Source organism: Amblyomma mixtum, chromosome 5 (genome assembly GCF_055824585.1).
Source record: "Amblyomma mixtum isolate Tamu chromosome 5, ASM5582458v1, whole genome shotgun sequence".
Classification (NCBI taxonomy): Eukaryota; Metazoa; Arthropoda; class Arachnida; order Ixodida; family Ixodidae; genus Amblyomma; species Amblyomma mixtum.
Window position 1 is genome coordinate 74,228,426 of NC_143016.1, and position 12,923 is coordinate 74,241,348.

Below are 12,923 nucleotides of genomic sequence, written 5' to 3' on the forward strand. Positions count from 1 at the left end.
TTCATTTTAGCATGCACCATTTTGCATCTTTATTCTTCCTTTGAGACTAAGTGCAGTTGTTACAAATTTATTACAAGCTGTAATTACATGCGTTCTTGCATTGCGGTGCCTTCCGAGTTCAGAGCGTATTTGCATATCTAGTCAAATGTTTAGGGGAATCCCCCAAGGTGGAGCAAATTTGTAATAAGGGAGTAATTACTCATTGGCATCCACCCAAGCGCAGCCATACGGCTACATAGTAAAGCTATACAGCTTTCTCAGAAACTTCATAGTTAAAGAAAAATTCGTCCTGGTCCGGGGTTCGAACCCGGGACCACCGCTTCACCGGAGCAGTCGCTCTACCAACTGAGCTAACCGCTTTGGGACGTTAAACCCCATAAACCAACCAACCTAACCGGGACGGCTAGCTTATGGTAGGGCGAGAGCGAATTGATCAATAACTCGAAGTGGGAACAGTGTTGGTCAAATGTTTAGGGGAATCCCCCAAGGTGGAGTAAATTTGTAATAAGGGAGTAATTACTCATTGGCATCCACCCAAGCGCAGCCATACGGCTACAAAGGAAAGCTATACAGCTTTCTCAGAAACTTCGTAGTTAAAGAAAATTCATAGCTTTCCTTTGTAGCCGCATGGCTGTGCTTGGGTGGATGCCAATGAATAATTACTCTCTTATTTGCATATCTGCATGTAAGGATGACCCCGAACCTAATGTTTGAACTAGAATAGCCCTAGGAGAGTGCTATGTGTGTAATTATTTTATGCCTGGCAGCCAGACTCTTTAAGGTTCTGAGCTAACTTTTCATTTGCACTTTCAGTGCCTCATGCCCACTTCTGTACAGACCTGTTAACCTTATCTAGAGGGGGAGGAATGCAAGCATTGCTGACTGTTACCACCCTGGTGCTGATAGCCCCATGCCCTCAAACATGCGTTATCTTTTTGCAGAACCACAGTACTCTTTGGAGCTCATGGAACTTGTCCTGCAGTGCAGCGGAGGCAATGGTTCAGGCACGGCAGTGCTGGCATGGGAACGATTCTTGCGTGCTGCTGCTGTGGTGCGGCACCAGACGCCCTGCTTGCTTGCCGGCTGTTGCCCTGTGAGTACTGCGCACATTTTTATGCGAAGCATACTAAAATAGCCCAACCCAGCTCCTCGAGCGCGGCGGTGTCGTTACCATTGACCTTTCGTGACCTCCATGTCATACCACGTGATCCGTGACGTCACAGCAGATGAAAAACGGGGGCCCAACTCGCGCCGTCGCACGAGGCGTCGTGACCAAGGATGACCACGTGGTGCGTGACGTTACAGCAGATGAAAAACAGGGGCCCAGCTCGCGCCGTCGCGCGAGGCGTCGCGACCAAGTAGGACCACGTGATGCGTGACATAACGACATAGGAGAAACGAGGCCCCAGCTCGCGCCGTCGCGCGAGGCGTCGTGACCAATGTGTTTCCTGCTTCTGCCGCTAGGTGCGCTGTAGTGAACACGTGATGCTGGAGCGGCGGTATACAAGGGGGTGCGCCTGCCTCTGCTAGGCGTACACGGGATAGAGGTGCCTCCTGGAGGCAGGGCTGCTCGTTGGAATGAGAAGCAAAAGTTGCGGCGTGCTACAGAGACTGATGAAGAGCGTGAAGAACGTCTAGCCAAGCGGCGTGCTCGATATGCAGCTCGGCGACAATATGCTTTGTATCTGACTAGGCTTAACCTAAGCTAAGCCTCAGCCATTTTTTTCAATTTGTCATCCTGGGCTCAACATAGTCGCACATTTCTGGGAGGCACATTTTTCAGCTGCATGTGTGTGGATGTGCTGTCTCATTGCTACCATTACTTTTCCCTTGCAGGATGCCCCCATGGGCAGCTGCTTGGCACTGTGGTTGCAGCTGTGCTTGGACACCTACAATGCGGAGTTGAGGGAAGGCACGCTGGAGTTCACATTAGTCGAGCTGCAGGAGACCTTGGAGGATGCAGTGCGCAGAGGCCGCCTTCGCACTCTGCACCTGGGACTGCAGCTTTTCACGCCCGTATGCACAAATCATCATTATGAATTTGGAGCTCAATGAGTGCGGCACTCTGCTGATGGGCAGAATTAACTGTGCTATCTGTATCTCACTTGCGCTGCACTGCATGTCTTCTGGCATCATTTTTTTTATCCCTCCATTCATTTTAGCATAAAAGGCCCACTGAGGGTCTTATTGTTGCATGGAATAGCTTTTATTTATTTATTTATTTTTACATGCCGCAGCCCCTATTGGGGCTATTGCAGGAGTGGGGTTAACAATTTGGAAAAATGGCAATGTACAATACACACACAAAAAGATTACATCTAACATGGTTGAATACGTAGCGCGAACAATGTGTAGGCAGTAACTAATAAATGAACACAACATAATGAAAACATCATGTGGCACTGATAGCTGTTAAAAATGAGTTTAATGGAAGAGACCGCATTATGCCAGGAATTAAGTTCCAATGTTCAGTAGTGCGAGGAAAAAAGCTGTGTTTGAAATTATTATACTCCGTTTCATACATAGCTGTCAACGCAGCCAAGGCTGCGGTGCCTGTTCGCGCTCCTCGTCCACATCGTAATGTAGTGCGTCAAAAGTAAAAATCGTAATGAACACAAAATTAACGTAAATATTGGTTGACATTGCAGTATAATGATAATGGTGTTTTATTTTGCAAAAAGATTGCCTTTTCTTTTATGTTCTTAAAAACAGAGTGCCTTAGTTTTCTGGCTTTTTTCAGTTCCTCCTGTATCAGGTTTTCGCAGCTAGGCCGGCCGGCGATGTCGTCTGCTTTCGTCTTTCGGTTTCCGAGTCTGCGAAAATGGCACCGCTGTCTCCTACTCGCTTGTTTCCTTCGCCCACTGCGGCTTCAAAAACATCTCCTGCTCGCCTGTTCTCCAAGCTGAAGTCTCCGAAAATTTCAAAAGACTCCAGGTTACTGTCAACGTTTACTCTAGCGGAAGGAAGCGCTTCCCGGAGAAGAATGTGCGTGAAGTTCTCGAAACTGTTGGCAAGATGACCGGGGTGAGCCCTCGGACAGCTGCGAGGTTCAAGAAGGAAGGTCTCGCTACTGGAATAAGATCACCGCAAAAACGACCTAGCAAGGTGACCATATCTAGCTCTCGCAGTGTTAAATATGACAGCTTTGCAGTCAACGCCATCCGACTCAAGTTACATCGTATGTATGCCGTACACTACACTGCCTTTTCCCTTCGAGACAAGTAAACAGCGCAGTGTTTTTCAAAGTGGGTATTAGAGTTTGATAGTTTCGAGTTTCTACCTAATGAATATTTTAAGAAAAATAAAAAATAATAAAAAAGAAACCAGCCGAGCCGGGAGTCGAACCTAGGCCCTTTGTAAAATGAACGCACAGGCGCGCACTTCGTACCACTCAGCCACGACGCGAGGCGGACGGATACATTTTGCTTGTTTTTTGCAGCGGACTACTTCCGTACCTTTGACAGCGTTGACAGCTATGTATGAAACGGAGTATAGTATGGGCAAAGTATGGCTTAACATTAAGGCTGTGATGGCTCCTTAAAGTGAATTGACGATGCAGTGCAAGAACTTCAGGGAATCCACCTCACGGCGCACGGACAAGGGGGTTAGATTCAAAGCGGGGTGAATCTGCAGAGGTGCTTTGGGGGAGCCACAGCAGTAAGCACTAGCTTTACATCGGTGATTTAGTAACGCGAGTGTCCTTTGATGCACATTTGGCACCAGGGCTGATTAAATGCCAACACCTTATTAAGCCTGGTGACATTCATGGCCTCAATGCTCATATTCTTCCTTGTATTTGTACTACTGAAAACTGTAATTTGAACATTCTTGCCACTCTTGCTTGCAGGAGAGCCTGCTGGTCACCCTGGTGGAATTTTTTGTCTTCTTTTTTCTTGAACGTGACCAAGGGCAGGCGGCCTCATCACTTAAAAAACTCAAGTGTTTGGTCAGAAAGGTTTGTTGAATCATAAACTTATATTGTTCATCTTAAAGAATTGTGTTCTATTTTTTTTTTTTTTACTGTGTCCTTATTTAGTGGCCTCCTTTACTCTTGTGGGATTTTGTGATTTCATTTATAAATTTGTGTGCAATAATTTTGCACGGAAATGATTGCTACAACTGGTGACTTTAGCATGCACCAGTGTACACTACTGCATAGCAGATTTTAGCCCTAGTGTTGAAAGCTTCGCGTGTCACATTCACTGAGTGACTGAGGGTGTATGCATGCTTTCTTTATCGCAGCTGCTAATTAGTGAAACTTGGGGTTCTGAACTAGTAAACTATTTTGATGCATGTTTGTAGAATCCTAGTTTCACGTAATTCATTCACATTTCACTCACAGCTGCAGGATCTGTTTTTTTTTTTTTTTACATGCTCAGGTTACAAGAAGCTGTAGGGTGCATCTCCTCATTGCTGATATGTGCCAGTTTTGCTTCCTGTAGAGTGATATACAACATTCTTGTGCAATGGTGCACCGTTGCCAGCGGTTATGTAGTTGTAGTGGCTACCAAGAGAGGGCAGGAGTGCTGCAACTTGTTTTTTAGTCTTTGGCTTTGGGAACTGGGGATACCTGATGAATCTTAGCTCTTCACTGGAGGTGTGTAGCCTGTCAGGAATCTGCAAAGATGCCCTGTCCAGCTTCAGTGTCGTGCAAGCCTCAGGACAGATGAATACTTGCTTGTATCCCTGGCATGTGTGTCATATGCCCTTAATTTCATCACCCTAGCCATTCTGAGGAGCTTTGCCTCATTGTTTGTTAGCCTGCATTACTTTTATGTAACGAAATTGATACCATTTCACATGTGCTAGCGCATGTTATACTAATTTGTTTTTGAGAGTGTTGCCTGCCATGGTTCGGTTTTGTCCCTGTGTGTTTCTGAGCACAGGATCATGATAGCACTTTTGCTTCAGCTGTGATGGAAACTACAATGGACTTTGAATTCACTGAATTCAGACATCCTGTTTATTAAAACAGAGGCATTAGTTCATGTCAACATCTAGTGTGCCATTTATTGGTGCACAGTTAATGATGGAAGCTACACACGGTTTTTTGTCAGATTTCTCGCATCTTCCGCGATCATATATGCATGCTTTGGTTTCCAAAGTAGCCATGCCACGGAATACTTTTTCACCTGTTGTTGCAGCTTGATGAAGGTTCCACATCAGGCTCAGGCCTCGGGTCTCGGACATGGCTGAAGGAGACAACACGCAAGCTGCTTACCTCCTCGTTCAAGCTGTGCCGCTCACACAAGGATATAGAGGCCCTCCTTTGCCACTGTGCCTTTTTGTACAATGCCAGCGAGCTGCCGACCCTGGCACCCTTGCTGGCCTCTCTCAGTCCGTCACTGTACGTCGACTTTGACTGGGCCCTCCTGTGGGCAGCGGCACCTGCAGAGCGTTCCTGTGCCGTGGCTGCCTTGGTTGCACAGCTCAACGAAGCCGGAAACTTTGCCAGTGCCCTCCAGCTTGCACAGGCTGCGCAGCTCCCTTTGGCCGATGTGGCTGTCAATCAGGTGGGAAATTAAAATTTTGCTCATTGCCTTGTGGGGCTCAGGCTGTATGCTCACGGCAGAAAAACTCCCATGAGTATGGCTGCAGAGCACAGTTTTTCAGTGGCACTGAAAAACCATGTATGGATGTCGTTAGTATGCTTCAGTGCATTCACATCGTTAGCCTAAATGCACCAGCTATGCTTTCTTCCACATTAATTTTTCTAGCATCATATCGTGCAACTCGGACGGTTGACATGTATGTACGCATGTGTCATGGGTGTCTGGGTAACCTCAGTGTGTACAGTGGGGCTATACTTGTTACTACATTCTTTACCTTATGTATTTGAAATACCAGTATCATATTCTTTACCTCATGTATTTGAAATACCAGTATCGTTCAAGTGTACAGCCTTCTTAATTGAAAATACTGCGGCACAATGACGACAACACAAGAAAGAAAAATACAACATATAGATACCAACTTGCCCACAGGCCGTCATTCTGAAGCCTTCTGTATAAACAAAGCTTTGTTCAGCTGGAAAACTTCTGTTATGTTTAGATTGTGAAACAAATTTTTTGGGCTTAAGTAGTTCCAAATGTGACAACTTGAGTGTCGCTATTTGCAAGCCAGTCATGGAAAAACTTTGAAACGACTAAATACGGCTCAAATTGTATTCAGCTGTGCAATGAATGTAGTCTTAGTAATTTATAGCATAAAGTGAGGTTTTTTTTTGTTTAAGATAATGTTTTAGAGGAAACATTACTCTTTCTTTCAGTTGGAGCTACGTTTCGATAGTCTTCTTGGGGCCACAGACTTTGCCTTCTGGGAAGATTGCGACAGGGTACTAAAAGAAAATGATGTAGATCCAACTATGGCCTTCTCTTTTCTCAAGGTAAGTGAGCTACAGCTTTTTTCTCAGTACCTGTTTTGTTTTGCGTCAGTTGCAACATCATCATGCCATGACCATTCGTCTATGAATATAAACTCCTCAAGATTTAGTTTTTGCAGGCAGGTTGCAAAAGGGTAAGCTTTTTTTTTTCAACTAGTAATGAGGTTAGGTGTGTTCTCATGTGTTGCACTGTCTGTTTTGCTTTCAATGCCTAAGCTTGCCAAAGCTGAGGACCATAAGCAGCTTTTGCTTGGAGTTCCATGACTCATAGACATTCTGTAGACTGCCATAACCTAATGGTGATTAGAACTTTGCTCAGTGAAGTCATTTGTTAATGAATTTGCTCAAGATTATTCACATGTCTCACTGATCATTGACTTCGATCTAGCCATTGCTGTCACTGTTTTTCTACTGCCTTTTGCTGAATCCAGTGATGACCCTGTAATCCTCTTCTCACTTTGTCCTCTGCATAGGCTGGCTGTGTCAGTGGCCTTGCATTACAGGAGGATTTTGGAATCGTACCTGCCAGCTCCTTAGCCCCAGAACCTTTACCCTTGTCTAATATTTTTAGTGGGTGCCTTCCTTTTTCAATGGTTCCTTTGCATATACAGGGAGGCGGTTGTGATACATTCATCTGTTGCACTAATGTGTCTCATAATACTTGCCTGTGTAGTGTTGGTCATAGTTTTTATTGTTCAGAATGTGTTATGTGCTGTGCTTATGCTAGTAGCTCATCTTTGTGAAGTTCACAGCCTAATGGGCAAACTTTTAGCCCTGGAACAAAAATGCTGTTTGGCCTGACCTTGCCGATGCCAGATTTCTTTTGCCCAAATTCTTTGTGTGTGGCAGTAGTGGCACAGAAGTAGTTCAAAACTATACAAGATTTCCATTCTTGGGCCACATTTGGGGTTTCTTGGGCTGATACCGCCGAGATTGAGAGTAGATAATATCAAACGCGGGAAATCATTGTTTGTGTAGAATAGGAACCTCAAGCACACTGTTCGCAGGGCTTGGTTGTGCAGCCTGCTGCCCATATATACATTTCAGCCTTTTTCAGGAAGAACTAAGTAGTTTTCCCATTTTTACCATCTGGTTAAGGGGGGACACTGGTCTTGAAAAAAAATTTTTATTAATGAAGTCACAGTTACGAAATCTTCAGGGCATATGTATTTTTGTGTGCTGATTCTAAATATGTTATTTAATTTCATGTAAAACAATTCCCTGAGCACTTATGCAATTTTTATGCTAGTATTTTGCGGAGAGTTTTGAAGAAAATTTGCTGCGGGAAACTCGCTGAAATGTATGCCACTGGGTTCTCTTGACACCAAGGAATACAATAAGGGTGAAATTGTCTTCCTGCCTATCATAGAACTTAAGTTATAGAGTTTTGAAGGTGTCGCTTCAGAAATGAGAAGGAAAATGTGTATTTCTGTGTGTGAAGTGGCAGCTTCAGTACCCTATTACTAAAGTTCTATGATAGCCAGGATGATAATTTTACCCTTATTGTATTCTTTGGTGTCAAGAGAACCTAATGGCATACATTTCAGCGAGTTTCCTGCAGCAAATTTTCTTCAAAACTCTCCGCAAAATACTTGCATAAAAAGTGCATAAGTGCTCAAGGAATTGCTTTACATGAAATTAAATGACATATCTAGAATCAGCGCACAAAAATACATGTGCCCTGAAAATTTCATAACTATGACTAAATTAATAAAATTTTCTTTTCAAGACCAGTGTCCCCCCTTAAATTAAGACCAAATAATTCCTTTGTGCCTTGCCATTCTTGCTTATGTCTTTGGTTACCCTTTTGTGAAAAGGGACAGTGAACTTTGACTGCCACATAATAAAAACAAACTTAGAAGGAAAGAAACCTTTTCTTTGTTAAGAGGCCCTCAAGCTTTACCCCTGGTTTGGAAGAGGACGACAAGAACTAAACCGCATAACTTTTGGAACGGTGTGCACGAGCAGTGTGTTTGGAGACGTGCATAGGTTGTCAACCAGTGTGCCTTTGTCAGAAGTATACCACCCAAGGGTGTTGCTTCTAAGCTTTGTAATGGGGAGCTTATGGCACGAGACCTTTGCAATGCTAACATTGAAAAGTGAGCCACACTGCATGACCTAGAAACAAATTCAGTGGGCCACATATTTTTGACAAAGGCTGCACTTTGTAGTGATGAACCACATGCACAAAGTGATTACAAACCATCAAAAAATAATGGGACTAATTATAGTGCAGTATATGCATCAAGCGTTCTTGCAGGTTTGAGGGGTTGTGGAAGTAAGCTTTTGCAGATGGTCTTACAGGTGTGTGAATCTACTACAAGTGATAAATAAACTGAAATTCATGCAGGATTCAACACGGTGTGGCATCATTTTAGTGTGTCTTAAGGAGGCTCACTGTTTGTGTTTTTCCTGGCGTGCAATCCGTGCGCAGAGCAAAACGGAGCTGCTGGAAACGGATGCTGAGCGGCATTATGTGGGCCGCCTAGCCCTGCGCTGGCTGCAGGCAAGTCCCGCGTGGCCTTCGCCCCAGGCCGAGCACTGGGAGGCCAAGGTGTGGCTTTGGTGCATTCGCTGTGGGGACAGGGCACAGCTGGAAGGCGTGGGGCATGGCGGTGCCCTTGTGATGCCTACGCCACCAAGCCCTGGGGCCTGTGAGACGCTGACTGACCCACAGGCGAGTGTGCTCTTTCATGGCAATATGTGTTGACAAAGGAAGAGGAGTCAGTGGCTGTGTTTGCTGGGTGAATAAGCACGCAGAACATCTGTTCGCAGTCTTTGGGGTGTACAAAAATCAGTGTGATGGCACCGGCCTCTGCACTGTCGACTATCTGCTGTCGACTTCCGTGTGTTTAGCAGTGGTTGGTTCACTTTTTTTTGATATTACTGCACTGAAAAATTTTGACATGTGCCAACACTTTTATGTGTTGGCACATAAAAGTTTTTTTTTTTTTTTATGTGCGCCCCGCCGCGGTGGCTCAGTGGTTACGGCGCTCGGCTGCTGACCCGAAAGACGCGGGTTCGATCCCGGCCGCGGCGGCTGAATTTCTTGAAGGCGAAATTCTAGAGGCCCGTGTGCTGTGCGATGTCAGTGCACGTTAAAGAACCCCAGGTGGTCGAAATTTCCGGAGCCCTTCACTACGGCGTCTCTCATAGCCTCAGTCGCTTTGGGACGTTAAACCCCAATAAACCAAACCAAACTTTTATGTGCAGAGAAATGCTAGTTAATACAGACTGAAATTTTCACATTAATTTTTACAAACACAATACAATGTTCAGGCAATAAGTTGTTAGTCAGTTCTAGTTAGCAGTGAGAATTTGGAGTGCAGTGGTGCACACAAACAGCCACCTTTCAAGGCTAACGGTTCTAATCGTGGAAAAGTAAGTTCAGCCAAAGAAATGGTTTTGCTTAAAATACAGTTGAACATCTCAATAGTAAAGTCGCTTGGATCAGCAAAAAATCTTTGTTGCATCAGTGTCTTTACTGTCACCTTCCACGACCTCAGCGTCATTTAGAGGCGATAGTTAAAAACCACGCGCGATGCAGTCAAATGTGTCAAAACCCCCCATGCAGTGCTGCCGCCTTTGCTTCTTGCCGTCACTGCTTTGCACTGTGCCTATTTGCCCCTTTTTTTCTCTTTCCTACACCTCAGAGCTCATTTCCTGCCATCTCTTTTTCAATAGCCTTTCTTTATTTTTTTCTTCTTGTGCGCGCCTTGTTTTATGGCCTCAAGGCCTCCAAAAGTTGGCTTCTCTTGGCAGCTCACGAGCCTCGTGGTTAAGTCATTTCAAAAAGTGTGCTTTATTGTCTTCTATATCTATTTGGCTCTGACTGTTGGCCTTCGGAGATGCCCTTGACTGTGCACGTGCCACGATGTCATCATTCCATGAGAAGTGCGTTGCCATTACCGTACGGTCTTCACTATAGCCGTTTCTTTATTAAAAATGTCTTTACTATAAGCAAAAAAATATGCAGTTGTTTATTGAAGGCGAAGTGCGACCAGTTTCATTTCACTGTACCTAAGTATTTACTATATGCAAGTTTACTTTAGGGCGTTCTACTCTATTGGACTAAATGCTATCGAAAATCCTAGCTTTAGAGTTTGTCTTAAGGGTAATGTCGCCAGTCGAAATGAAATAGCAGGAAATGCATACAACCTCATTGAAGTCACATTATAGTAGATGTAAGCATGCAATGCTTTGCAGTACCAGTGTAGCACATTCTAAAGACAACCTCATTGCAAGGCAAGGTGTTGCTGCGGCCCAACACAACCATTTGCAGCATCACTTGGGCGGCAGAGTGCAATGTCTAGGACCACTAACTTCTGCTGCCCTATCTGTTTACAACGGGTTCTGCGCCGCGCTGAATGATGGCACCATGTGTCCGCACGATAGCTCCACATGAGTTGTGGCTTCCCGTGGGCACGCAGATTGTGCAACATGCGCTGGCTTCCTTCGCCACAGAACTAGAAATGCACTGTTGTTGAGGCATGCGCTCGTCCTGTGGTAGTGCACCACGTAGGCAACAGAGGGCAGACAGAAGTTTTCGTCTAGGTTTACCTCGGTGTCCTCCCTCCGTACTAGCACCAAGGTGACCTGCAGTGCTCTGAAAACGGGAGCTAAAAGCATTTCATGCTTAAAAAATGCATTTGCTCATGCGTGAAAGGCATTGGATGCAAAAGTCACATTCTTAAAGGGACATTGAGGACATCACCATCCAATTGTTGTTCTCGCTTTTTTGCCCACCACCGGATTCAAACTAACGAATTCAAACTCATGCTGTCCAATCCAAAAGGACTTCTTTGATTACCATGTGGCAGTGAGTGGAGTTGTAGCCTGGCCTCTGTGAACTGCACCAAAAAAACTGTGTTGACGCGCAACTGCGGTTATGTTAGAGAGCATCAGGTTAGAGAGCATCAGGTGACTGAAACAAATCACTGCGAAGGGATGGGTGGTGATAAAGCTTATGGAAAAGGGTTAAGCGAGCAAGTTTACGGCGATATGACAAATCTTCCAGTTCGGCACGTTTTTTTAATGCTGAAACGCTTGTGAAGGGTGAGTAGTCTGAAAATATGAAACGAACAGCACGGTTTTGCAAGGATTCAATGTTAGTGATAACGTAGGCTTGAATAGGGTCCCAAATGGCCACAGCATATTCGATTTTAGGGCGTATTAGAGTTATATAAGCAAGCTTTTTAACGTGTATAAGGGCGTATCTGAGGTTACGTTTAAGAAAACCAAGTGAGCGGTTAGCAGATGCTAGGGTGAGGTCGATTGGTGATGCCATGTTGGGTCAAACTGAAGGTGCACCCCAAGGTACTTGTATGTTGATGTTAGTTCCACAGTATTGTCATTTAGAATATAAGTGGTTGGAATGCGAACCACGCCGTGATCATTCTTTCAAAGTTAAACGCGTAAACTGTCATTCATCATGTTATGCCAATTCATTTATTCCCCGTACTATCACTGAATGGAATAGTTTGCCATCAGTCATCGCCACAGAAACTGACAATAAAAAATTCCCAGAGCTTCTTCGCTGTGACGGAAATGTGTAAATGTTTGCTGTTTTTGTTAGTGTTAAATTTTTCTTTGTGTGATGCCTTATGTTTTAATTAACGTTTTTTTGTTACACTTACTTGTTAAAATGTATCGCGATTACTTATGACTGTACCCCCCCCCCATGTAATACCCTCTTCTGGAGGGCCTTTAGGGGTAACTTGAATAAATAAATAAATAAATAAATGTGTGAAACTGGTCGGCACTGGCAACACCTGTATTTCATTTCTTGGCCTTTTCTAGCTTACAAAAGCTGAGTTTTCTGTGAAAATACCCCATTGTCAAAATATGGTGGTAATTCATCAATCCAGGCCAACTGCAATTTGTCCTCACTGTCCCAAATGAATGGTGCATGAATTCATTTTTTTGTGTCGTCTTAAAAAGCAATCTTGCAATCTTTCACACCCTAATTCTCTGCTTTTTCTTATTTTTGCAGGAAATAGAGTCCTTGAAGGAGCTCATTGATGACCTCCTATCCCAAGGCCAGTTTTGCAAGGCCTTCCAACTGTCATTGCTCTTCGGTAGCTCTACAACTGATCTGAATATCTTACTAGTAAGCCCACACTTTTGTTTTTGTTGATGCATCGAACTGGCTGCTCGATATGAAGAAAACCGTGCTTTACTAAAGTATGTTCTTTTTGTGCTGTTTATGCTTTCAGACATGTGTACGCCTAGCCCAGGAAATGCTGACCACCGAAAATGTGGACCCTGAGATTATGAAGTTAGTTGGCAAAGTGCTCTCAGCACCCATGAGAAGGACTTCAATGGTTGTACTTCCTTGTAAGCATTTTATTATTGTTTTGTATGACCCAAAATTTTTTTCACTCTGAACTATAGTATGCTATAGACAAACTCTGATTATTAGTGACTAAATGTTGCATTTATTAATGAATGAAATCACATTAATTTGCATGAAGGACTAAGCCAACTTGCTCCAGGGTAGTTTGTTTCTTTAGGAAACAGCCGCGTTTTTCTTTTGCTCTAA

The 12,923-nt window shown here is 44.2% G+C and overlaps 1 protein-coding gene across 1 annotated transcript in view; it reads left to right on the top strand.

The window, feature by feature from the left end:
* Positions 1-12,923, top strand: part of LOC149342681 (spatacsin) — a 51,251-nt gene that overhangs the window by 24,938 nt on the left and 13,390 nt on the right. The window contains exons 22-29 of the mRNA XM_089545147.1: positions 942-1,093; positions 1,837-2,016; positions 3,848-3,955; positions 5,145-5,513; positions 6,269-6,385; positions 8,817-9,059; positions 12,375-12,491; positions 12,598-12,718. Of these exons, the coding sequence (XP_089401273.1) occupies positions 942-1,093; positions 1,837-2,016; positions 3,848-3,955; positions 5,145-5,513; positions 6,269-6,385; positions 8,817-9,059; positions 12,375-12,491; positions 12,598-12,718 (1,407 nt within the window). The remainder of the gene's footprint in view (positions 1-941; positions 1,094-1,836; positions 2,017-3,847; positions 3,956-5,144; positions 5,514-6,268; positions 6,386-8,816; positions 9,060-12,374; positions 12,492-12,597; positions 12,719-12,923) is intronic.